Source organism: Theobroma umbraticum, unplaced genomic scaffold (genome assembly GCF_002168275.2).
Source record: "Theobroma umbraticum cultivar Fairchild unplaced genomic scaffold, ASM216827v3 scaffold_302.0, whole genome shotgun sequence".
In the NCBI taxonomy this organism is placed as follows: Eukaryota; Viridiplantae; Streptophyta; class Magnoliopsida; order Malvales; family Malvaceae; genus Theobroma; species Theobroma umbraticum.
Genome location: NW_018397287.1, coordinates 322,833 through 350,448, shown reverse-complemented (window position 1 = coordinate 350,448; position 27,616 = coordinate 322,833). Strand labels below are relative to the sequence as shown.

The following is a 27,616-nucleotide window of genomic DNA, read 5'->3' as shown; positions in this document are numbered from 1 at the left end:
TCATTTAATGTCAAAGTTTCGGGGTCCCAATGTCGAACTCAGTTAAAACTCAGTGCCCTACAATGAGCCATACAAAAAATTACCGATAGTTATCAAAGCATGTTCCCTTATTTCACAAATACCTTCGAGACCACGTTTTCCATGATATTTTGTTTTGTGGGGAAGATACGATTACTATGGTGTTTCGCCAGCCCCAACTAAAAAAAATATTATAATAAGCATCAAGCTTGTCAAGCTTTCTCTATAAGTAGCTCATTCGGGTAAACTGGAGAACACAAACCGTCCTTCACAGTGGAGAGTTTTTCATTTGCTCACCAAAGATGGGATTAATCTCGGGGTTTTTAGGGTTTATGATCCTTGGTTCTCTGCTTTTCAGCAAGGCTGAGGGTGCTACTCATAACTATCTATGGGTTGTAAGTATATAGCTACTCAATATGCAGAATAGTCCTAGAATCTAATAAAATGTTGGGTTTGATAATCTTTCCGGGAATAATACTTGCAGGTGAAGGAGACTAATTTTACAAAGCTGTGTCACACATCCACAATTCTTACCGTGAACGATAGCTTTCCAGGGCCAGAGATTCATGCCAACAAAGGCGATACTGTTTTTGTCACTGTTCAGAATGATGGCCCATATGGTATCACTATTCATTGGTATGTTGATATTTTCACTCAAACAATCTCTGATGTTTAAATTCAAGAAGCAAAAAAAGGAGCACCAGATTGAGAAAATTTTGATATCTGCAGGCATGGAGTTAGAATGCCGAGGAATCCATGGTCAGATGGTCCGGAGTACATTACACAATGCCCAATAGAATCTGGAGGAAATTTCACGCAGGAGATCAATTTGTCGACGGAGGAAGGAACACTCTGGTGGCATGCCCACAGTGACTGGTCTCGAGCCACGGTTCATGGTGCAATCAAAGTTTTTCCGGCCAACGGAACCAGTTATCCGTACGATGAGCCTGATGGAGACCAAACAATTGTATTCGGTAGGTGGAACACTGATGATCAGCATGATTCAGAGCCCGCTGATAAGTTTAAATGAAAAGTTTTTCCCTATCAATTCTGTTTTCGTTGACAGCGTGATGTGTGTTACTAACTGTTATTCTTGGTGGCAGCCTCATGGTACAAATCGAATGTGATGGACGTATTAAATGAATCTCTGCAAACCGGCGGTGATCCAAACGTTTCAGATGCTTACACCATCAACGGTGAACCTGGAGACTTATATGCCTGCTCTAATGGTATATATATAAATCATAGCAACCCAAACATGGAGAATCCTATCGTTTGCCTTCTTATATCCATGATTTTTCTTTCAGGATTATCTCTGCTTTTGAGTCCATACAAATAAATACTAGTATAACTTTAAACATGAAAGTACTCTTGTCAGATAATAGCGAATTAGGGAGGAACACAGAGACTCTAGGACCTAGAATTCTGTAGACTGTACCGACCACAACTGGCTGGTTATTGCTAAGCTAATGGGTGGTTGGCTCATGCACTCTTGAATTTTTCATAAAATGCATTTGACTAGAAAAAAATCAGATTACTTACAGCAGGGTCCATCTACTTTTAAAATCTCCTGTTTTGGTAGTATAGTAGTGATCGAACTATCCAATTATAATCCTTTTGGCGTGAGATTGATAACTTTTGGTCAAGATAGATTGATAATTTAATTATCTGGTTTATCCTATCAAGATTTTGATTTCTAGACGTTAATTCAAGGTCAAAAGGGCACTACCTAACATTCAACTTGATGCATAACGTAGTTCATTTTATAAAATTTGAATTTGGCTCAAATTAGTAGTGCCAATGTGGTTCGTCTCTGGTTGCAGAAACAATGTACAGTTTGTTGGTTGAGAAAGGCAAGACTTATCTCCTCCGCATTGTCAACTCTATCCTGAATGAAGAAATGTTCTTCGCGATTGCAAACCACAACATGACCGTTGTCGGATCCGATGGAGCATATGTCAAACCCTTTTCCACTGATTATTTGTTCATAACCCCAGGCCAAACAATGGACGTTCTGCTTACAGCAAACCAAACAGCAAGTTACTACTACATGGTTCTTACTCCTTTTCTTGATACTGACTCTTCGTATGACGACACCACCTCTAGGGCACTCATCAAATATAGTGGAAATTATACAACGCCAAGCACAATTCCTACTCCGACGTTTCCTAATATCAGTGACTCAATATCTGCACAACTCTTCGTTGTTCGCTTGAAGAGTTTAGCAGATGCAGCTCACCCAATCAGTGTCCCCAAAAACATCACTAGACAAATCTTCATGACAGTATCTGTGAATCTGTTTGCTTGCCCCAACTCAACAGGTTGTACCGTTGATGGCGATAATAAGCTGGCAGCAAGCTTAAACAACAATAGCTTTATGACGCCGTCAACCTCTCTACTACAAGAATATTATGACAGTAACTATAATTTGAACGATCTTGTTGCTGAATTACCGAATAAGCCGCCCACTCCTTTTAACTACACAACAGTGGTGAACATGTCTGCATATACAGAGGAAGGAAGGCGGGTGATAACATTGAATTATGGTGATGAAGTGGAAATTGTGTTCCAAGGGACGAATATAGGAGCGACGCAGAATCATCCCATGCATCTTCATGGCTACAGCTTTTACTTGGTTGGAACAGGTGCCGGAGATTTTGACAATGGCACTGACCCTGGCCGGTTTAATTTGGTTGATCCACCAGAAGTCAACACCATTGCCGTCCCTAGAAAAGGATGGTCTGCTATTAGATTTAAAGCTGAGAATCCTGGTATATATTTCTTGTCTTCTCTCTTCCTACTAATATACTTACATAACATAACATATCTGATTCATGCACTAACCCCCATGTTTATTAATTTTCCTTTTGTATCAGGGGTTTGGTTCATGCACTGCCATTTCGAGCGGCATACCATTTGGGGAATGAGCACTGCTGTTATAGTGAAGAATGGAGCCACCAACGAAACAAGCATGCGTCCACCACCTTCTTTTATGCCTCCTTGTTCTTAATTTTTCATCACTTGAGTGCGTCGTATTGTTAACTTCGAGCGTGTGGTGCATGAGAGACCCTCAAGCTCCCCTGCACTTGCTTGTGTCTCTTATTTTCATAGTGACGTGCAGCCTATGCATGCACATACAAGATGTATGCCTTCTGCAGTGTGTTAGATATAGCAGAAGAGTTAATAATGTTGTGTTTGAATCATGCATTGAAGTGTTTATTGCTTATTAAGTAGTGTACAAACTCTTTTAATTAATGAAAATTCTGAGTGTTAGTTCCCTTCCTCCAAGTTCTTCTCTCTGTTTCTCTGTTAGCTTATTGCCTTTAAACCTTCACAACAAACCAATGTTCATTCTTTGAATTTTTTCTTTTTTTTTTTTTGCTTAAGTCATTGAGAAGCTTTCGTTAATGAAATGTAAAAGTAGAGCCAGCCTATTGACTAAACTAAGGAGATGATGGTAGCCATGTGTGGTACAGGAGGCACATGACCAGGGTCAAAGTGCCCACAATATGTGATTGCGCGCATGTTTTTGAAATTACCATGTAAATGTACATGTCATTACCAAGTAATATAATAGTAAATAGAGTATTGAATCTCACAAAGAATTATATTAATTTTTGCTAAATATTAAAATTATCACAAACCATTCTAATTCAAACAACTGAAACAAAATGATTAACTAAAAGCAAATCTAACATTAAACAATAGCTAAATTGAATCTAAAAATTGATGACAAATATTAACTAGCAAAATTAATTAATAAATAAGTTTAGGATTACAGTATCTCTCGACACTCTATTTGAACTTTGTCATTCTCTTGACTTACTAAATGGATTGAGTTGCTAATCTAGAGTTTTCAAATTATTTCTAAGTCTCTTTCGATGTTCTTATAAAAGTATTTATTTTAACCAATGCATTATATTCTTATGAGAATTGAATTAAAGACACTCATTAAGCTTATGCTCTAATTTTGTCTATATAAGACATATAGGTATATTTCTATCGTATAAGTAAATCAAATTACCCAATCAACTAAGTGAATTTGAACTTATGCTATTCCATCCATGGCCTATTCTAAACTCCTTTTACCATGTTGCATTTAGATTTTTAGATTAATCTAATTGGTAATTAAGCAATTAAAAGCATTAAACACATGACTAGAATGAACTACATGTTGAGTTTAATTGTAATCCTAGATAAAGAAAATTAGTTCATGATGAATAATAAAAATACAATCCAAAGAAATTTAACCATAGTAACAATTCAATAAAATCAAAGAAACAAAGAAGAAAAGAAAACTAAAGATTGTCAAGTCTTCGATCTTCCATCTTTTAAGTTTTTCTTTGTTTTCTTGAGTGCTTGACAACTCTTTTACTTTAGAGAAAAAAAACCTTTTTTTTATAAGTCAAAGTCTATAAATTGCCTCAAAGGTGCCTTTAAATTAGCTTAAAAAAATCTAATTTTTATAAAGTTTGAAAAAACCTCGACGCCACACTTGTTGTCTCCATTATACACTCTGTTGCACTTAATCAATTTGTGATGCAGATTTCTTCTGGATCTAGGCTGAACTAAGCAATGTGGTAATACAAAAGTTGTAGTCTTATCTCTTAACTTTTCAATGATTTAAGAATCAATTCAATTGAACATCGAGAATGAGAATTATGCTCAAAATACTCAACATGTATGAGAGAAGCACTGACCATCAATGCATTCTTCTTCACCAATTGAAGCCGTTTCATTTGTACACCTACAAACGCATAAGACTAAATCAATACTAACTAAACTAAAATCAATTTAACATAAAACTAAAATAAAACAACTTAACGTGATTTAAACTAAACTAAGAAAAATAACTAAAAACACCTAATTCCAAACCTATATTTCAACAACTTAGCCAATTTAATGCCTAAAATGTAATTAAATAACTCCATGAAATAGAGTTATTACCGCATTGTCAGTGGCTATATGCATTGAATGACTTTAGATAGCTGGGCTATCATGTTCTCCTAGGGTCAGAGTACCCTCAGATTGTTATTGTGATCTTCTTGAGTAGGCTCCACAAATGAAAATGTTTGAAACGTGATTGAACTTAGAATTTGTTTTTATCTGTCTTGTGTAATGATTTGGAAAAATATAAGTTTGGGAATGTAGATTGACATGATTTGTGATTAAACTTTGACTATTTTGAATGAGAGATGTTTAATCCTCTTGCCAGAGTTAAAAATATGAAAATTTACAAGTTTGGGAGCCTCCTCGAACACAAAGATTGATCCCTTAAGCATTAAGGTTGCTACAGCACCAATCGAAAGAAGAATCTGGTCACGTCTTCGTGACACTAGTGGTTGGATAGCTATCTCTTCTCGAATTTACCACGTAAGTGCATATATAGTTAATAAGTAATATAATAAAAAATAAAGTATCATTCCTACTAGGAATTACACAAAAATTTTACTAATCACTAAAATTAACACAACTTAATCTCATTCAAACAACTAAATTTAAAATTACTAAAAACTAAAGCAACACAAACTAATAACAAGAATTATAATTTAAAATTATAAAAATTAATTAAACAAAGTTTAGAACCACAATATTCCCTTAACATTTCATTTTAATTTCTTTTACTTTCTCTTTACTTACTCTTTACTCACTAGGTAATTGTGTTGTTAACCTAGAACTCTAATGTATTTATAAGTCTTTTCTGATGTTCTTATAAAAATATCTATCTTAACCAATCTATTATATTCCTATGCAAATTGCAATTAAGAAAGACTGATTAAGCTTAGACTTTAATTATGGCTATGTATGACATGTAACTATATTCCTATCCTACATGTGTTGTCGATTTTGCACATGCAAGTTTATGTATTGAACAAGTAATATAGACAGCAAGACTAAATTATCATTCCCACAAATATTTGTTTCTAGAGTTCACTAAGTATTAAAATTATATAATAAATTAACCTTATTTAAATTAATCGAAAATTGAAAAGCTAAGCAAAGACAAAATTAAAAATACACGATAAATTAACTAACAAAAACTAAATATGTTGAGAAAAGCATAAGATTAAAGACCTAGGATCATGGGTTCATTTAGCATTTCACCTGATACTAGCTTTTCTTGTTATTTATTTTTCATGGGTGATTTTACTAACCTAGAATCCAAAGCCAAGGACAAGTCTCCGACAAGATACTTATACAAATACCTAACTTAATTAGTTCACTATATGTCTATAGGAATCAATTAAATTAAGTTCATTAGGTAAGTGTCCTAATTTTGCTATGTATGGTAATTGGCGTATATCCATTCGAATCGCTAATCAGATTACCTCAGTGACGTAAACATACACTACTCAAACCTTATTTTAATATAAAATCTATTTGTCGAGTCTCAATTAGATTCACAAATCAATTAATTATTGATCAGGTAATTAAAGGCATGAAAAACATATTTGAATAAGTAAAACGATACCCATTCATGATAAATAACCAAATAAAAAAATTCAGACTACATGTTGAAATCTACCATAATCCTAGATAAATAAATTAGTTCATAATATATATACAAAACACTATCCAAGGAACTTTAGCCATGAATTCAAAACAAGAAAAATAAAAATAGCATAAAAGGAGAGAAATAAACTAATGTCATAGCTTGGTTGATTGTTAATCTCTCTCAATTGCTCTTGAATTCTTGATTGATTTGTAGCTCCAATTTCCTAAAAATGCTACTGCTATCTCTTCTTTCTGAATGCTTTAAAAAAGGCTCTTAAATATTTGCAAGATGCCCTACTTTCCAATTTTCTATCAAAATTTTAATTTTGGAAACTAAAGTGGTGCCGTGACAAGTTTTGATAATGTCGCGGTACTCCTTTTTTGGCACTGTGGTACCATGTTCTTGCCCTCTAGTATGATGCACTCATCAAGCTCAACACTGTGACCATGATTCTCTAGCACTGCAACGGTGGTCCCATCAGCTCCACTGCCTTGAGTGACTCAACGTCGCGGCTTCAATCACCATGCTACCTTGTTTGCAGTCTGTATCTATTTATAATCTTTGGATGCAATTTTTACCTTAATCTAGTTTGAACTGGATGAAGTAGTAAACACAAAAGTTGTATTACATTCTCTTAGCTGTTAAATGAATTAAAAATCACATCACTTGGACTTTTGCGATACAAATTGTCTTTAAATTATTGCAGCATGTGTGAGTGACATTTTCACCATACTAAATCTATCATAACTCAATTTCACCTTGCCCATCACATATCCTACACAAAACCATAAGAGAAATTGACATAAACTTTTCTTAAAGTAAATTAAAATAAAATAAAATAAAACTAAAATAACTTAATTTAACTAATCAACAAGTAATCTAACTTAAATTAGACAAACACCTAAAATACTAAAATCTGAACCTAAAACTCAAAGGCCTAGCAACTAAAGTCCCAAAAATATGTTTAAAATAGCTCTATATAACATAGTTATCAACACACGAATCAAATCAATCATCTCATGAAATTGATATTGAACGTATGCTATTTCATCCAAGGCTTACACTAAGCTCTCTCTTCTAGTTCTATTTAGGTTACCCTATCTGTCTCATTAGTGATTCAGCAACCCAATGCATTAAGCATAGGATTGAAATAAATAACTTAAACACTATCTATCTAGTTCTGGAAATGCTTCCCACTTTTTGGCACCTATCACAATGCAACACAAAATTATGAGCATCTTGGAACAATGATGGCCAATACAATCCTGATTGAATCACTTTGGCCATTGTTTTGTCCCTTCTAAAATAACCTTCATATTCTGAAGAATGACACTATCTCAACATGTTTTCAACTTCTTCCTCTAGAGCGCACCTTCTTATAATTCTGTCAGCACCTTGCTTAAACAAAAATGGTTTATCCCTCATGTGATATTTAACATCACGAAAAAGTTTCTTTTTTTTGTTAAAAAGTTAAATTTGGAGGTAAAATTTTATTCACAATGAAGTTAACATAGTCAGCATATCATGCTAGTTTCTTATGACGAACATGCAACAGTTGTTCATTAGGGAAAGCTTCATTGATCAAAGTCATATCCTTACCTCAGCTGTTATGCTCTAGCCTTGACAAATGGTCAGCTACTTGGTTTTCTGAGCCATTCCTATCTCTGATTTCCAAATCAAATCCTTATTGTAGCAAAACCCATCGTATTAACCTTGGCTTGGCATCTTTTTTGCAATTAAATACTTGATTGCAAAATGATCAATATAAACAATAACTTTAGGGCCAATCAAGTATGAACAAAATTTGTCAAATGCATACACAACAACTAATAACTTTTTCTTAGTGGTAGTGTAGTGTATCTAGGGTTCAATTATAGTTTTGCTTGCATAATATATAGAATGAAAAGTTTCATTCTTTCTCTATCTTAACACTATGCCTACTGCATGATCACTAGCATCACACATAAGTTCAAATGGGAGTGACCAATTAGGAACTACAATAATGGGTGCAATTGTCAACTTCTTTTTTAATTCTATAAATGCAGCATGACATGCATCATCAAATTTACATGGGATGTCTTTTTCCTAAAGATTGCACAAGGGTTTAGCAATTTTGGAGAAATCTTTCATGAATCGCAAATAAAAACTAGCATGACCAAGGAAACTTCTAATACCTTTTACCGAAGTTGGTGGTGGAAGCTTCTCAACGATCTCAATTTTGGCTTTGTCTATATCCGATCCTTTACTTGACACCTTGTGACCCAGAACAATGGATTCTTGTACCATAAAATGGCATTTTTCTCACTTCAGTATCAGGTTTGTCTCCTCACATCATTGCAATACCTTGTCAAGATTGAGCAAACATTCATCAAAATTATTACCAAACACAGAGAAATCATCCATAAATACCTCCATGGTTTTCTCCACCATAGCTGAGAAGATAGACATCATGCACTATTGGAATGTAACTAGAGCATTACATAACCCAAATGTCATTTGTCTACATGCGAAAGCGCCATAGGGACAAGTGAAGGTCATTTTCTCTTGATCTTCTGGTGCTATAGCAAGCTGATTATAGCTTGAGTATCCATCCAAGAAACAATAGTATTTTTTTCTAGTTAATCTGTCCAACATCTAGCCAATGAAAAGTAAAGGAAAATGATCTTTCCTTGTGGCTTTGTTTAGCTTTCTGTAATCCATGTATACTCTCCATCCAGTAACTGTCCATGTGTGGGAATGAGCTCATTATTTTCATTTGCCACCACTATCGTCCCTCTTTTTTTCGGTACATATTAGACCGAGCTTACCCACTCATTGTCTGAAATAGGATAAATGATGCTCGCATCGAGCGATTTGATTATTTCCTTCTTAAGGTGTTAAAGTTGCAAATTAGCTCAAAGTATTCAAAGATCATCAAGGTTATCTTAAGCCAAGAAGTTCATTCTCAAGCTAAGAAGTTCATTCTTAACTCAACACTTGATAAAAAAAAGATGTAAGGAAGAAGTAGTTGAAGTTAAATGCCAAAATGTCAAGGAATCTTGAAGAAACAAATCTTCAATCAATCTTAGAGCAAGGCAGATTGATCCTATAGCAAACTGGGCAAGAACTGACAAGGAAACTTGAAAATTACAATGCAATAATCGACCCTATAACTCGTATAGTCAACCGTAACAAGTCAAAAGCATGAAAAACTTGACTTTACATCAACATAGTCGACTATAGAAAAGGCATAGTCGACTACACCAAGCTAGACTTCAAAAATACGAGCTTTTTGGAAGTGGATCAACTAGAGAACTTCTATACTCAACTATAGATGATCATTAGACATAAAATTCAAAAGGAAAATAGCTAGTTTCTTGTTTTAATCACCTCCAACGGCTCCAAGACTTCTTCAACTATAAAAAGAACCAATTGGAAGCATTTCAAAGTGAGGAAGAAAAAAGAAAAATGTCGAATTCTTAAATCAAAGTCTTGAAAGAAAATGAGAGAACCCAAGCCTTCTTTAATTAAAATTACTTTGTGCTTTCACTCCCATCTTTATATCCTATCTTCATATCCAATGTTCAGCATTCTTACTCGATTGTACACATTTAGCAAAATTTACCTTTTAGAGGCACTTTTGCTATTCTTGTAAAGGTTCTAACTTAGCCTTGAAAAGTTAATGTAAGGGTTATAGTTAATCTCAAAAAAAGCCATTATATAGGTTTGTGGTTGAGCCCATTAAAAACTATGGTTTATCACTTGATCTTGTGAAAAAGCCATTAGGTTATGATTGATCTTGAAAAAGGCCATTATATGGGTTTATAGTTGAGCTCATTAAAAACCAAGGGTTATCGCTTGATCCCATGAAAAAGCCATTGTGAGGGTTACCACTTCATCCCGTTAAAAAGTAAGAATCATTTTTAGTGGATTGGAAATTCCTTGGTTGCCAAGGAAGTGGATGTAGGCATTTGAGAAAGCCAAACCACTATAAAATCTTTGTGTCTTGATTTACTTTTATGCTTTATGATTTATTGTTGAAATTCCATTTTAGAAAAATCACTTACTTTGATTTTAACACAAGTAAGAAATCCATTTTGAAAAAGCTTTGATTTTTACCTAATATCTTCATTTTATCATTACCTTGTTCTGCTATTCTTCATTTCAAGAAAACCCATTTCATAAAATGCTTGTGGTTTGATTCATATTCTTAGCATCTTATTTTTTATTCTTTATTGAGTTTTTCTTTATCATCCATACACTTTTACTCTTGGAAATATTTTTCTTGTGTTATGCTTATTTGATTTGTAATTGAAAAATATTTAAAACATTTTAAAAATAATCATTTGCTTGCATTTGATTGAATAGTTTTGCAAAAGATTTACATACACGTCATAACTCTCTTTGAAACTTCTTTTGCATCTTTTGAAAATTATTTTCTTGCCAAAGGTTGACTATAAGATCAGTAAAGTCGACTACAAGTTTTTTAAATTGTCCTAAAATGAGTTCTTCATAAGCATAGTCGACTAGAAACCTTTTATAGTCAACTACAACAGTATTTTTTAATTCCTTAAATTCAAAATAAATTTTTAAAAATCTAATTCACCTCTCTTAGATATTATTGTTGGTTATTCATTGAGCTAATATTTTTAACAGGACCATCTATCAATCCGAGCAAGAATGGAACAAAGTTTGAAGGACAATGGCTCTCAATGTCCAGGGCACATCATTGGGGTTCGAAAGCCAATCTACAACATTACAATTGTCACATTCAAGAATAAATAAGTGAGAGGAGCACACTCCCTTCACTTGGCTTTGACCAACGTACACTACTTTTACTTTTCCTTGTCAAAGTTGGTAGAGTACCTTCATTAGGGAATCGTGCAAGATCAATGATAGGTGAAAAGTGGTTGGGCCATTTTGCAGCATCCACCAAGCCACCCTAACTTTTAAGAGCTCAAAGATTTGCCCACCGTCCTAAATCTTACCACTAAAAATGGCATCATTCCTAGAAGCCCCAATGACCCAAATTATAGCATACCACACCATTATCCACACCGACCCATTGTTAAGCGAGCAAGCAGACTCAACCCACCAAAGAAAGCAAATCAAAGGGCCCAATAAATTTTCCATAACCACACCACTTCTGCCATAAAATCCAAGAACTGGGACAACCAAAGAAGAGATGGCTCACCATGCCTCTATTTGCCAACGTAGCTTTAGCCGCCAATCTTCCCCTTAAAATCTGCCAGCAAAGTATCTCTATTTTGAAGTTCAAATTTTATGGTTAGAGATAAAGTTCATATGGAAAAAGAAGTAATAATAATTTCTCATTGGAAAATTAAAGACTCAATAAGTTTTCATATGAAAAAAACAGTAAATATTCATATGAAAAAAAAAAAATTGATTCTAGTTTCAAGCTATCAAGTGGCAACAGGTGAAACTTCAAATCATAATGCTATTTTTATGATAAACAAATAAAATAAAGTGGCAATATATTCTACTTGCTCCAATAGATTCTGCTTTGGAAGCATCCAAAGAAGGATAAGAAATAGTTATAACATTGATTTACTAAGTTTTTAAACTATAAAATTTAATGTTAGACATGTGACCTCTAATTTCATTTATAAAGTTTAAGAACTCTACAACGGAGATTGAAAAAATTTTCCAATACTAATGATGAAATAAAATAAAAGATTGTGGGATTTGATTAAACTGACGTCGTGGTAATCCACATTCCATGATGTTAACATCTTAATTAAGAACAAAAACGGTGGACGTGCTTCAACTTGGATTTGAATATCTCATAGTGCTCAAAGGATTAGGAAGGTGATCACATAACAAAACAACGAAATGAACCAATAGATTGGAAGTAACATGAGCTGCCAAGGTGAAACACGTGAGACTGATGAGACAGTGGAAAGGAATTAAAGAAAACTTGCTGCTTAATTTATACTTTCGTACTAACCGACGCCTTGGTAACCTCTGGGGAGGATACTTACGTAAATATTTCGTTTGAATCTTTCTTAAAGTTGATCCTTAATTAGTCAGAGATTTCATTTAGTAATTTTTAAGGGATTTGATTCCTTTTTATTATTTTCTAATACCCATGTTATCATGTTTCAAAAACTTGTTTTAGTGGAGTTTACTATCAATATAGCTGGATCCTATCCATATATTGACATATTCTATATAAAATATGAGTGACACTTATCACCAAAAGATGAAAGGGTTTACAATGACTTAAAAAGATGAAAAAAAAATTCAAATTGCGGATAAAATGAAAAATTTTAAAAATCTTATGAACTTAAGTTGCAGTTTAATTAAAAAATTGAGGATGATGAATGTAAGTTAAATTATATAAATAGTTTTTGTAAACTGTTAAACTGGTGGATTTAATTTTTATATAATAATTTAAAAAAATTTAGTTCTTGTATTTTTTAAAATTAACAATATGAGTCTATGTGGGAAAAAGTTTCAGTGAAGGATGAGTTAGCAATCAGAGGTCTTATTGCAGAAGATAAAACCATGTGTGTTTTTTTGTAATTCTTATAGAGAAACGGTATGTCACTTGTCCTTGTCATGCAATGACTTTTGGCAAATACTATGCCCATGGTGTCAACAGTAGGAAATTCAATGGGTGTACCACAACGATCCACATAGCTGTTTCATGCTTTGGAGGGCTTTGATCTTAGGGGGAGATAGAGGTAATGATGGTTATTATCCTTTTATGCCATTATTTGATCCATTTGAAAATTTTAAAATGATATAATATTTAATGGTAAAAAATAGATTTAGGGTTTAGACTTTTGGATATCATCAAGTTGAGAGTAGATGTGTGGTTCAAGTCTAAGAGTTCACATTTAAAGAACTCCATTCAAGACTTAATTCGGCGTCCTAAAAATACCTCTGGGGCTCGGCCTTCTCTAAACAGTAGGTTGAATGTTGTGTGGGAGGTTCCTCCTATGAGATGGTCGAAATTTAATATTGATGGTGCATATTTGAATAGTTCTGGATTAGTTGGGATTGGTGATGTTCTCCTCGATAATCAAGGTATAATCAAATCTGAACTTTCTAAGACGTTGGGGATGAGAGATTCTAACTCGACGAAATTGTTAGCAATACATGAAGCTTTTAGTATTATTAATAATCATCTAATGACTAGTTCTCTAAAACAATGGGTTGGAAGTGATTCAGCAAATGTAATTTTATGGTCCAATAATCATAAGGAAGCTCTATGGAAATATAAACAGTAAATTATTTGCATGGAAAATTTGCCAAGTAAAACTTGATTATTGAAAGATTACACATGTACTACGCGAAGCCAATGATTTGACTGATAAGCTTGCAAAAGATGGGATACATAGAAGTGTGGGTTTTTATTAAAATTTTATGAATAGGCTGACAGGTGTTTGGCGGACGCATAATGGGTGGATATCTCTCATACAGGAGTTGAAGTGTAGTAGGACTCAAGGTGTGTAGAGTTCTTGTGGGGGTGAAGATCCTGCTGACTAAGGAGGCGGTTGTTGTGGGGAGCTGAGTGCCTTATCTTTGGAGGAATCCTAATTCAAAATATATTTAAATTGCTTAGTTGATGGCAATTTTCTTTTTTATAGAGGAAGCAAAATAGCCAAATTACTTAGTTGATGGCAATTTAAGATATGTGGATTCTCACAAATTAAGCGCAGATTCATTACCATTCCCTAGGCGAGATTTGTGGATTTATTATTGCTGGGACAGCATTGCGTTTGGACAAGTTTATTATTTGATTGACTTGGACACTGATTCCATTAAACGTGGAATTTTGGTCCAAAGATCACAGGATTTGGTAAATTAATGAAGACTTTATATCTGGACGGGATGAGAGCAATAGATGATTTCAGATTTTATTTACGGCCGTGATTGGTTAGGCCTCATTTAAAGTTTAGATATCCCTAGATCTAAACATTATGAACTTACGGGTTATTTTCCTTTTCTTTACTATTATTTCTTATTCCATGTAAAAATAAGTTTAAAATTTTATCTTTGAAAATTAACAATAAAATTACGTAACTCTCAAAAAAAAAAAAAAACCCCATCAGTCTAATTATTAATGATGGTAAAATACGAGAATAGGGTTTAAACATATTTATTTTAATTGGATATTACTTCTGATAGCTGAGCTCTCACCAAAAAAGGGTAATAATGCCTCCCTAGATACTTATGATGAACTTTTCTGTCTTCTTATGCAAGCTGAGCCATCACAGTTTAGTCTTAGAAGAAATAGGGAAAGCAAGAGAAGGGGTTGCAGTACAAAAGCTTGTACTTCAGTTGATGTACTGCAAGAACAAATCTTAACTATAAATTCATGTAAGCTTGCCTAGCGAAAACAATTGAACATTCATCTAAGCCTTATCTCCTCCAGCACCGAAATTCTCACAGGTTTTCTTCTCACTGATTTGCGAATTAAATTAGCTCTTCTTTGTTTCTTGTTCCTCTGTTATGCCTTCTTACAAATGAATGAAGGAATTGTCTCGTGTGTTTTCTGTCTCATTAATCTCTCAAATCAAGTTTGGTTTGTTTTTTTGTTTATTACTTATTAACGCTTCATTCGGAGTGGTTTATTCTATTTTTTTAATTTTTAATTTTTTTTATTTATTATTTATTTTTCATTTATTTTTTTATTTTACTTTATTTATTTTTTATGCAAAAAGAAAAAGTAAGCAGAGCTTAATTTATTAAAATTTTACTTTTTAAAGTTTCTAAAACAGATAGATGAGAGCTTTTATTTGCAAACGGTTAAAACTTAAAAGTGTTTGTTGTCACCTTTCTTTGTGTAAAAAGGTAAATAAATAAATAAAATCTTGTATATATCCGTGGTGCATAGATTTTTATTTTTTTTTGAAAGTCTATCCGTGGTGCATAGTTTGAAAGAGGAGTCTAGTAAAAGAGCTATATATGTATTTTTTTTTCTTTTACTGAACCAAGGATTATTGTTATTATTATTATTATTATTATTATTAGGATTTAAGATCTTATAATGTTATATTTTTTAGGTTAATTGATTTTGTGCACCATCATGTGACTCCATTTTGATCATTTGTCTTTTTAATATGTACGAGAGTATAACGTAAAAGGAGGATTCAAGCTTTAAAACTTTATTTTTTTAATAAAAATAATAAAAATCATTAAATTAAATTTGAATTATTCACGTTGGTCAGCTTTGTGTATTTCTTTTGATCATATCACTTTAATTTTGATAAACAATTAAGGTAATGATGATAAAGTTCTTAAGCCAATTATTCTTTTGGTATAGTTTTTTTAATAACACTTCTTTAGGAATGGTTTAGTCAATTCAAACTAAAAGGAGCAAAAATCCAAATAAATAAAACCAAAAAAATGAACAAATTATGTACCTTGATTGATATAGTCATGTTGTTCATTTTTTTCTTAAACAATTTTTTGTATGACAAAAGAATTTTTTTTTTTTTTTACAGAATCGATGTTGCTCTCACACCAAACCAAGCAATTGGCTGAAGTGGCTGAAGCAGTAGTCTAAGGATGCCAATTTTGAGCGGCTTTCCTAGCAAACTCTGGCTTATTTCCTTTTGCTTGGTTACTATAAGAAACAGAAAAAAATACAAAATTATTGTTTTACTGTCTCAATCACAAATCTTAAACAGTAAAAATCTTTGGAAACAAACTCATCCAGTGAGAGTTTGATCAATTTTATATTGAATTTTTCAGTTATATAATCTGATAAGCAAATATAGTAATTTTTTTTTGTGAGGCATATAATTATTCACATGTCTATTCTGAATACAATTGTTGATCATGAAGAAATGCCAAAACTTTTAGCTTCTAATTAAACCAGGGATTAATTTAACTTGTCTCTTGCGTTATCAATGCTAATTAGGTACGAGTCAAGCCATGATCTCTTCCCTCTACTTTATGAGTTGTAAACCAATTCCATCAACGTAGGGGAGCATCCCGAGCTGCTGTCAATCGAAAAGAAAAGTACAATTTCTCTCTCTGGATTCTTTTAGAGGATTAGAGGAAAGTGGCAAAATTTTGAATGGGCTCATCTCTGCTGGCTCTGCAGTATTCCACTAAGTTTTCATGTGCCTGTGTTTCTCGTGGACCCCAAAATTAAATACAGGTAAACTTCTCTTTCCTGTGTTTGGTGATACATTTTCCCTTTTGTTTCCTCCATTTATTACATTCAATGGCTTGTCTATGCTAGTGGGATTTGATAGCATAGGGATGATACGGGTGTCAAATTGCACAGACTTCGGAGGATAGTTTTTTGATCTTGATGTACTACTAATTTTGTTTTTATTAATTATTAAATTATTTGAGGTAATAAATTTTTGTTTTTCATTAATTATTTCCATAGAGTGATAGTGAAATATATATATATATATATATATATATATATAACGAGATAGGATCAATTATGTCGACATTTTCACTGTAAGTCCTGTTAACCAATTAATACAGAATCCAATGCTTTTAAAAAATAAGTGACATTGAAATTTAAGATTTAATTTAACCTGAATGTGAATTTTATAAAATAAAAGTTATTTTTGTTCATAAAAAAAACCTTTTTTTTCTGGAAAAAGTTATATTCATTTTAAATTTTTTATATAACCATAAAATGATTTTTTAATAAAGTAAGTTGATAGTTTAAGAACGCAATTATGTCTTGTAATATATTTAAGAAAGCAATAAGGGAGACCTTTACATATGCATTTATTGCATGTGCAAATTAAGCGTGCGTTGTCATTGTACTAATGGCTGTTGGTGGCCAACACGTAGGAGATGATTAAAGAACAAGAAGTGAAGGGAACATGAATTAGTTTAAATAATTGACACGTGATTTGCCATTTCAATTATTATGGAGATCTAATTCATCACATGGGTGATAGCTAAATTCAGTAGGGATTGATTATTTAAAAATGTAATAGAGGGAACCCAAGCTTCCTTTTTGTTGTGCAAACCTTTGGATTCTTTCTTTAGCATTCATAAAAAAAAATTTGAAAAAATTTGAAAATTTTTTACATTATTTGGAATGCAACCATGTGGTTTTGAGATAAATAGTATGAAAGCCCGTACGAAGTTTCTGTGCCATGGAAAGTCTTATGCTAAACAAGTTTGAGACTGGAATGGCCCTTGATTATGAAAGCCAATAAATTCACTTAAAAAATACCTTTATTGGGGATGCATTTTCTAATTTGATCCCGAAATCAGCTATTCAATTCGAAAATTAATTCTAAGAACTTGTTTTACTCAATCAATTGTGATTTTATTAAGTATCAAATAGATACAGTAACTGATCAAAAGAGCATGCTCAACAAAGGATAAAAGGATTTATCCTTGTCCAAGAGATAAAAATACAAACCATCATTTTCTTTCTAACATAAAGAGTCAAAAATAAAGAGAGTTTCCCATACAATGAACAACATAGCAGACATTAGATGAGAGCTTGCTAATTCCTATGGACTTGATATATAAATACTAAATTAAGTTTTCTTTTATAAATATAAAACATGTTTACGTACACAAGTTATTAGATAGATCGTTCATGTCACATGAATTTTTGTATAAAAAACAAATTAAGGTACAGCTTATCTTACATTGTCACCTCAACCACCTATCAATTTTCATGTATACTACATCAATTCATATTTCTATTTTATTATTTGATAACTATATATGACGTATGTTTAATAGGGCAAGGCAATGATTCAAAATACATTCAGAAACTATTTCTATGTCAAAGATTTTGGGTTTTTGCACACAAATGCACAAATGGTTTAAACAACATCACATCTTAACTAGGAATGGTAATATATAGATTAATCATTTGGGAACAAATTTGATTTAATTTTCATTTGAAACATCATATGGAATAAAAATGCTGGCTTTGGATACGTTTCCGTGATGTAATCTTCGAAACAATATTAAGACAGGAAGGTTTTGGCTGAAACGAGATTGCAAGGTTCATAAGAGACAAATTTAATTAGTGGATGAAAGGCCAAAATAGAAGAGGAAGAACAGAGGCAACTTTCAGCGGTAGCCATTACCATGCAAATGAGAGAAAGTGAACAGTTTCATTCTACTTTTGGGTCTGACTACATAGCAATGATCATCTACGTATGTATAATATGACAAAAGATGTCACATGTTGCTATCATAGTGATCTGTCACTATTATCGACATCTCTTCCCGACTAGGCCCAGGTAAGAAAGCTGCTTGAATCTAGTTGCATTAACGTACTTACTGACATCTGTCTCTTTCTATATATATTTTCATATATATTTCTAAATACATATTTGTACGTATTTCAGGACGAAGCGTCTCTTCACAACCGCGATCACGAATTTTAAAATTTTTTATATATTATATATAGTTTTTAATGAGTCTTTAAAATAATTTTTTTAAATTATTCCTACAAATAAAAATTAATAAAATGACCTTATTAATTCATTTAACTTTACTTTAATTCTTAAATTTTTCATAATTTTTTTTAAGTTTCTTCATACTTCTTTCCATCTCTTTCTTTTTCTCCTTCTCTTCTCTTTTACCCCTCCATTAAGTTTTTTAATTACCAATAAAAGGATCATTACGACCACATAAAGATATCATAGGCAAGTAATTCATAACACTAAATATAGATCAAGATATTTTAATCAATTTCTAATTTTCAAAGTCTTCTTGAAAACACAATCCAATTAAAACTTGACTTTTATGAAACTATATAGTTATGTTATAATAATATGTTATAGTGAACTTTGTTACAATACTTTTTCTATAGTGATATTATGATTTGTAATCAATTTCATGAGATTTTTAATGTAAAAGATTCACCAAAGTGACAACTGCAGAACATATTATTTATCTCATTATTTAATAGGAATGAGAAGTGCCACTACGTTATAATCAGAGGTAGAGGAGAAGGCGCTAATAGGAGCCCTCGCCTCTTAAAAATTTTAAAATTTTTATAATTTTTTCTTTTTGTGAAATGTTATAACTTTTTCCTTACAATTATTTTATAACATATCCTTATTTTTTAGAATTTTTTAATTTTACCTCTACAATAATTTTATAATTTTGCTCTTTATTTTATAATTTTTATAAAATACTAGTATGTTATTTGAATTTGTATTTATCTTGAATCTTACGAAGAAGTTGTTGGACATAACAAATAACCTCTCAAAATCTTTACAACTTAAGTGTCAAGACATAGTAAATGCAATTTGTTTAGTATCACTTACTAAAAAGCATCTCCAATAATTGAGAGAAAATGGATGGGAACCTTTACTTGTGTCAATGAAGAAGTTTTGCGAGAAATATGAAATTAAGATTCATGACATGAAAGCTAGATATAAATTAGGTAAAGTTTGTCTTCAATAGGATCATGCCACAATTGAGCACTTTTTCTAAGTTGACTTGTTTCTTCCTGTTATTGACTCACTCTTACAAGAATTGACTTTTAAATTTAATAAGAATATCCTGGAGTTACTCACTCTTGGCACATCATTGAACCCTCATAATGATTTCAAATCGTTTGATGTTAAAAGTATCTACAACCTTACAAGTAAATATTACTCTGATAGCTTTATTGAGTATGATAAAATATATTTAAGCTATCAATTAGATATATTTAAGCTTGACATTTTTCATAATCATGCTTTGAAAAATGCATCTACATTTTCTAAGTTATGTCAAATATTAAAGAAGATGAAAATATAAAAAGTTTATTTCTTTATTGACAGATTGATCCAACTTGTCTTGACTATTTCAATTTTCACTATAACATCACAGCATCCATTTTCTATTATGAAACTCGTTAAAAATGAGACTTACAATAAAATATATGATGATTTTTTTAAAAATTTGTTTATCATTTTTATTGAAAACGAAATCATTCAAGGTTTTGATATTGATTCAGTGGTAGATACTCTCAACTCTATTAAAGATTAAGATGCCCAATCTTAGCTTGCAATAGTTGTTAAAAAATGTCTTCATTTTGTACTTAACACGTAGTTAGAATTATTTTTATAATTTTCAAATGAATTTTTTCCATTTAAGTAATTTTATATGTTTGAACTTCTAATATGACTATTTTATAGACATTGTCTTCATCTTTTAGACACAAAATCTTGACTCCACCACTAATTCTAATTAAGATGATATTTAAAATATATATAATATGAAATGAAAAAAATACTTTTTAAAATAATATTTTTAACGATCTATAAACAGTATTATAAACACTTGTTTATTGGACCCTTCATCACCTTAAGTTCTTTTATTTAAACTTGAGGCTTCAAATCCAAATTATTCTCCGTTATAAAATATACAATACTCCTTCCATTTCAGATTTAATATCCACTTCACAAGTTTTTAATTCAAACTTAACCAATTTGACAATAATTTTTTATATTACAGTTTGGAATTGAAAGTTCAAAAAATAATTAAGATTTGAAAATTTTGAGTTTAGAATTTTTAAAAACTTATTTCTAAAAATTTTAATTACAAATAAAATTATAATAAATAATGGTCAAAGTTATATTTGTTTGATTGGAAAAAAAAAGTGAAAGTGGATATTCAATTTTGGAAAAGAGGGAAGTAGAGAATTTTTAATAAGAAATATATTTCGAGATGTGTTAATTTGTCTTACAGTTATGATGGCAGCATTGTGTCCAAAAAGAAGCATGACATAAATTATAAATAAATCAAATATCAAGAATAATAATTATATTTTACGTGATAATAGTAATATCAAATGGGACTTTCGTCGGTGGTATGCACTGCATGTGTTTGGAAATGTAGGCTACCCTTCTTATGCTACAGAAGTCTAATGTTAAATTAGTGTGCCGTGGTGTGTTTCATTGTGAGATCGGGGATGGAGTCTATCTGTCTGGCGACTGGTTGGTTTTACTGGATGCTGAATTTTGTGGGTGTCTGCAAAGGGAATAGGGGACATGTTTTTATTATGATGATTTGATTTATAAAAGATTCAACTCCTATTATGACGATATATTCAAGTATTTTGTTCATTGATTGATATATGATCTCCAAAGAATAGGATTCAAACCCTCTTTTACCAATAAAAAGAAACTCCAATTATAGTGAAATGATTCAGTTTGTTCTTTGAATATTTATTTTTAATTGGATTGCTTTTCATTGCAATTGGATTGATTTATTATTTGTTGTATGTTGCAGGTCAAGCAAAGAAGGGAGTATTATGTCCATTCTTTAGCAGTGCACCATCACTATCGTTTTTCGAATAATTTTTATAAATTTAATTTTTAATGAAATTTCATATACTTTTTAATAAATAAATATATAAATGTTGTTTATATTAATATATATATATATTCTTTTAAATAAGAGAAAAGAAGATGTTCTTAAATATTTGTTTTAATGATAAAATTGTACAGATATCTACTAATTAAAGAACTTAAATTTGAATACTCAATGACATTTACCAATCCATGGAGAGATACTGATAAAACATAAGACAAAGGTGCAATGACAAGCGCCTAGAGATAATATCTTATGATGGAATATGTTGGATCCTCTCTTTTTCCTTTACTAACAACAAAAAATTGAAACAATTAGTAATATTGCAGTGACCATCACTATCATTTCTCAAAAATAAGATTTAATATTTGAAAAGTATAATTCGATTGATTACTGATAATAGAAACATAAGTACCAATTTGAGTTTGCTTCCATTAACGATTAGTTATAGACTTGTAACCACATTGAAATTACATCTCAATTTGCAGATTCTCTGCATATTTAACAAATAAATCTTGGAAAAAAACATTTTGTCCAAAAACATAGTTTATGAATTAAATCTAAGAATTTCCATTGTATAATAGTTTAATATTGAATTTTGTCACTATACATTCAATATCATTCATTTTTGGAAAAAAAATAATTGAATGAGAATATTTTATGAAATATTTCATTCATGCAAATTGCAAATTTCAATCGATTTGTTACTTTATATAAAAAAAATGAAATTGAAAGTATAATAATAAAATTGAACGAATTAAAATAAAATGACAATTTAACATTGGCCTGTACCAGAAAAAATTTGAAATGATAAATGATGGGAAAAAATCACTGATAATATGTCAAAAATCTGGAGCTCCAACACTCAAGACTTTAGGTCTATGAGCCAAAAAAATTAACAATTAAATGACTGACTGTTTCAGTGGGTGAGAAACAATGGGGATGCAATTGATGAGTATATGTAGTGGGTGGAAAAAACTAAGGAAATTAAAATTTCCTCAACGGATTCAACAACATTTCCCCACTACTGCACTTTGCCTCCAGCCCCAAAGTTAAATATCTAAATTCCCTTTAGGTGAGAAAGAGTAGAGATGCAATTAGTGTGTTTCATATGGCCTTTTGGCTTAAGGTTTTTTTTTTTTTTAATAATTAGAAGAAAGAAGATTTGAACTCAACTCTTTAGACAAAGAAATAATATATCAATTAATGAACTAAATGTTCTAGTACATCTTTTGGCTCAAAGTTACTCAAGTGGCAATATATAGGTGAAAGTTCAAATCAGAATGCTATTTTTTTGACAAACAAATGGCTCAGATAGGTAAGAGTTATTAATTATATAGAAGGGATTCAGCATCTTGACAAGAATCTCAAGTGAATGACTTGTCTTTCACCTCACACATGAGGTGACTTAGAATAACAGTTACTTGCTTGAGTTGACTTGTAGGCAGAGCAAGTCTCCCCTTCAAGTTCAAGATCAAGTTCACACCATAAAAGCATTACCAAAGAAATTAATTTTCTTTCAGGTATTCTCCAAGGAAACTACAGTGATGGACTTTCTCTTGAACCTCGCAGGAAGCGACTTCGAATAAACAGGAATTGCTCAAGTTTAACTTGTACGCGGAGAGCTAGCTGGTTTCCTGCTTAAGTTCACACCAGAAAAACGTAGCCTTTAACACGGTTTGGAATCTATAATATTTAATTTGCTTGTTTCAAATTGAAACTTTGAGGTAATTAAAGCTTATTTTATAAAAAGCAAGATGATTATTTCGCGTAGACTTTTCACATGTAAAAAGGAAAAATATGAAAAGAGTAATGAAACCAACATACGTAGGACCATCTTTTTGACAATTTGTCCCTGTATTCAATGTCAAAGTTATGGGGTCCCGATGTACAACTCAGTTAAATTTACTGCAGAACAATATTTCTATTTATTTAAGTTACAATATCTAATTAAGAATTATATTACAACACTGTTAATTAACTAGAATATAAACTACAAATATGATTAGCTTTATATAAACACCTCATTCACCTATGTAATACACACAACTTTAAAATATAAGAGTTTTTTAATTGTCATTCATCCGTATGAAAATTATCCATAATTATTAGAACATGGTCCCTTATTAAAAATGGAATGGGACGTTGCGTAATGTCGGTCCCGTGCTTTGGTGATATTTTTTTGTTGGAAGATTTAATTACTATTGTGTTTCCCCAACCCCAACTATAAAAAATGATAATAAGCATCAAGCTTTTTCTATAAATAGCTCATACAAGTAAGCTGGAGATTAACACAAACCGTAGGTCACAGTTCACCAAAGATGGGTTTAATCTCGGAGGTTCTGGGGTTTATGGTCCTTGCTTCTCTGCTTTTCAGCAATGCTGAGGGTGCTATTCGTTACTATCACTGGGTTGTAAGTATATAGCTACTCAATATGCTAGTATTTATTTTTGTCACGTTTGGATCACAGCAAAGCCCTAGAATCTTATACATTGTTGGGTTTGATAATCTTTGGGGGAATAATACTTGCAGGTGAAGGAGACTAATTTTACAAAGCTGTGTGAAACATCCACAATTCTTACTGTGAACGACAGATTTCCAGGGCCAGAGATTCATGCTAAGAAAGGTGATACCGTTTTCGTCACGGTTCAGAATAGCGGACCATATGGTATCACTATTCATTGGTATATTGATTTTTTCTCTCAAACAATCTCTGATGTTTAAATTCAAATAGAAAAAGGAAAAAGTCTACCAGATTGAGAAAATTTTGATATCTGCAGGCATGGAGTTAAAATGCCGAGGAATCCATGGTCAGATGGTCCAGAGTACATTACACAATGCCCAATAAAATCTGGAGGAAATTTCACACAGGAGATCAATTTGTCTACAGAGGAAGGAACACTCTGGTGGCATGCCCATAGTGACTGGTCGCGGGCCACCGTTCATGGTGCCATCAAAATTTTTCCGGCCAAGGGAACCAGTTATCCCTTCCGTACGCCTGATGAAGACCAAACAATCGTATTCTGTAGGTGAAACACTGATGATCAGCATGATTCAGAGCCTGCTGATAAGTTTAAATGAAAAGTTTTTCCCTATCAATTCCGTTTCTGTTGACAGAGTGGTGTTTGTTGCTAACTGTTAATCAACTCCTTGTTGTTGATGGCAGCCTCGTGGTACAAATCGAAAGTGATGGATGTATTAGACGAATCTTTGTCAACCGGCGGTGATCCCAACGTTTCAGATGCTTACACTATCAACGGTGAACCTGGAGACTTGTACGACTGCTCTAATGGTATGTATATATATATATGTATAAATCAAAACAACCCAAACAAGGAGAATCATATATTTTTCTTTCTTATATCCATGATTTTCCTCTCAGGATTATCTCTGCTTTAGAGTCCTCACAAGTTAATATTAGTATGACTTTAAACATGACAGTGCTATTGTCAGATAATTAATGGCGAATTAGGGAGGAATGAAGAGATTATTGAACCTAGAACACTATAGACTGTACCTACCACAACTGGCTGGTTATTTCTAAGCTAATGGGTGGCTGGCCTATATGGCACTCTTTAAACTTTTGCATAAAATGCATTTGACTATGTAAAAATCAGCTTACCGTTATCAGAGTCTATGTATAGTATTGTGGTTAAGATATACAGCTTGTGTCGACCTGGATCCATCTTACTTTTAAAATCTCCAGTTCTGGTGATATAGTTTGATCTAACTATCCAATTATAATACTTTTGGCATGAGCAGTGATTTTGGTCAAGCTAGATTCATAATTTTAATTATCAAGATTTTGATAGAAGTTGATTCAAGTTCAAAAAGGCACTACCTAACAGTCAACTTGATGCAGGGATAGCATCCTTCATTTTCTACTATTTGAATTTGGCGCAAATTAGAATTAATGCGAATTTGATTCGTCTCTGGTTGCAGAAACAATGTACACTTTGTTGGTTAAGACTGGCAAGACTTATCTCCTCCGCATTGTCAACTCTATCCTGAATGAAGAAATGTTCTTCGCGATTGCAAACCACAACATGACTGTCGTCGGATCGGATGGAGCATATGTCAAACCCTTTTCCACTGATTATTTGTTCATAACCCCAGGCCAAACAATGGACGTTTTGGTTACAGCGAACCAAGCAGCAAGTCACTACTACATGGTTCTTACTCCTTTTCTTGATACTGACTCTTCATATGACAACACCACCTCTAGGGCTCTCATCAAATATAGTGGAAATTATACAACGCCAAGCACAATTCCTACTCCGACGTTTCCTAATATCAGTGACTCAATATCTGCACAACTCTTCGTTGTTCGCTTGAAGAGTTTAGCAGATGCAGCTCACCCAATCAATGTCCCCAAAAACATCACTAGACAAATCTTCATGACAGTATCCGTGAATCTATTTGCTTGCCCCAATTCTACAGGTTGCACCGTTGATGGCAATAATAAGCTGGCAGCAAGCTTAAACAACAATAGCTTTGTGATGCCATCAACCGCTCTGCTGCAAGAATATTATAACAACAACTATAATTTGAGCCATCTTGTTGATGATTTCCCAAATAAGCCGCCCACTCCTTTTAACTACACGACAGTGGCCAACATGTCTGCATATACAGCGGAAGGAACGCAGGTGATAACACTGAATTATGGTGACGATGTTGAAATTGTGTTCCAAGGGACGAACATAGGAGCCACGCAGAATCATCCCATGCATCTTCATGGCTACAGCTTTTACTTGGTTGGAACGGGTTCCGCGGATTTTGACAATGGCACTGACCCTGGCAGGTTTAATTTGGTTGATCCACCAGAAGTCAACACCATTGCAGTCCCTAGAAAAGGATGGTCTGCTATTAGATTTAAAGCTGATAATCCTGGTATATATTTCTTCTCTTCTCTCTTCCTACTTATATACTTACACATAACATAACATATTTGATTCATGCACTAACCCCATGTTTATTAATTTTCCTTTTGTATCAGGGGTTTGGTTCATGCACTGCCATTTCGAGCGGCATACGACTTGGGGAATGAGCACTGCTGTTATAGTGAAGAATGGAGGCACCAAGAAAACAAGCATGCGTCCACCACCTTCTTATATGCCACCTTGTTCTTAATTTTCCATCAGTTTAGTACATTGGGTGGTTAACACCAAGTGCATGGCTTCAATAAAAGTCTTATTGAGTTTGAAATAAAATTTCTGAATTTAATTATTCGACTATTGTTTAACAAAACCTCTCTTAAAATGGCTTTGGCTAAGAGCCAAAGACTTATCCATTCTTTTGCAAAATGCTGAAGGAAGTGGCTTTGAATTAAATCTAATGTTTTTATTTCACAAAGAATACGAAAGTTATAAGCTAGTACTTGGGCTAGCATTTCCAAAGAATCAAAAGAAGTTAAGCTAGCAATGGCTTTTCCAGACAACAATAAATCTTACAAAGGGGAACATAGACTTGACAAGATGTTGACATAAGAGCCATGGTTTTCGGATTAGAGTTGGTATATAGGTTTTTGTTTTTATTCGGAGGAATGAAATGACGATGCTACATTTTTTGGTACATTTTTTAATATCTGTCATGTAGCTGTTTACTTTTCAGGGGTACCATTTTTGTTGTACCTAGTGCTGTTTGCACTCTGCTACATGATCACATGCATTATTCGTCTTCTTATTATTTGAAAAAAATATATATTTAAATTCAAATATTTATAAAAATACATAATACTTGAAAAAATTAAAAAATTTATTAAAAAAATTAAATAAACCTTTATTACATTCGATCAAGCTTTTATATTTTTATTTTATATCAAATAGATTTTT

At 32.3% G+C, this 27,616-nt stretch overlaps 2 protein-coding genes and 1 long non-coding RNA gene across 3 annotated transcripts; all 3 read left to right on the top strand.

Moving 5' to 3' along the window:
• The first annotated feature begins 245 nt into the window (after positions 1 to 245).
• LOC110428551 (laccase-14-like) lies at positions 246 to 3,301 on the top strand. The gene is made up of 6 exons (XM_021444407.2): positions 246 to 413; positions 503 to 654; positions 748 to 992; positions 1,122 to 1,247; positions 1,842 to 2,789; positions 2,895 to 3,301. Exons 1-6 carry the CDS (start codon positions 321 to 323, stop codon positions 3,026 to 3,028), a joined length of 1,698 nt encoding a protein of 565 aa, XP_021300082.1. The 5' UTR covers positions 246 to 320; the 3' UTR covers positions 3,029 to 3,301.
• Positions 3,302 to 14,740: 11,439 nt separating this feature from the next.
• On the top strand, positions 14,741 to 16,856 carry LOC110428589 (uncharacterized). The gene is made up of 2 exons (XR_002446481.2): positions 14,741 to 14,914; positions 15,970 to 16,856. It is a non-coding gene; the product is annotated as an uncharacterized LOC110428589 (long non-coding RNA).
• Positions 16,857 to 24,041: 7,185 nt separating this feature from the next.
• Positions 24,042 to 27,032, top strand: LOC110428540 (laccase-14-like). Its single transcript, XM_021444389.1, has 6 exons — positions 24,042 to 24,198; positions 24,318 to 24,469; positions 24,566 to 24,810; positions 24,952 to 25,077; positions 25,728 to 26,675; positions 26,782 to 27,032. Exons 1-6 carry the CDS (start codon positions 24,106 to 24,108, stop codon positions 26,913 to 26,915), a joined length of 1,698 nt encoding a protein of 565 aa, XP_021300064.1. The 5' UTR covers positions 24,042 to 24,105; the 3' UTR covers positions 26,916 to 27,032.
• Positions 27,033 to 27,616: the final 584 nt, after the last annotated feature.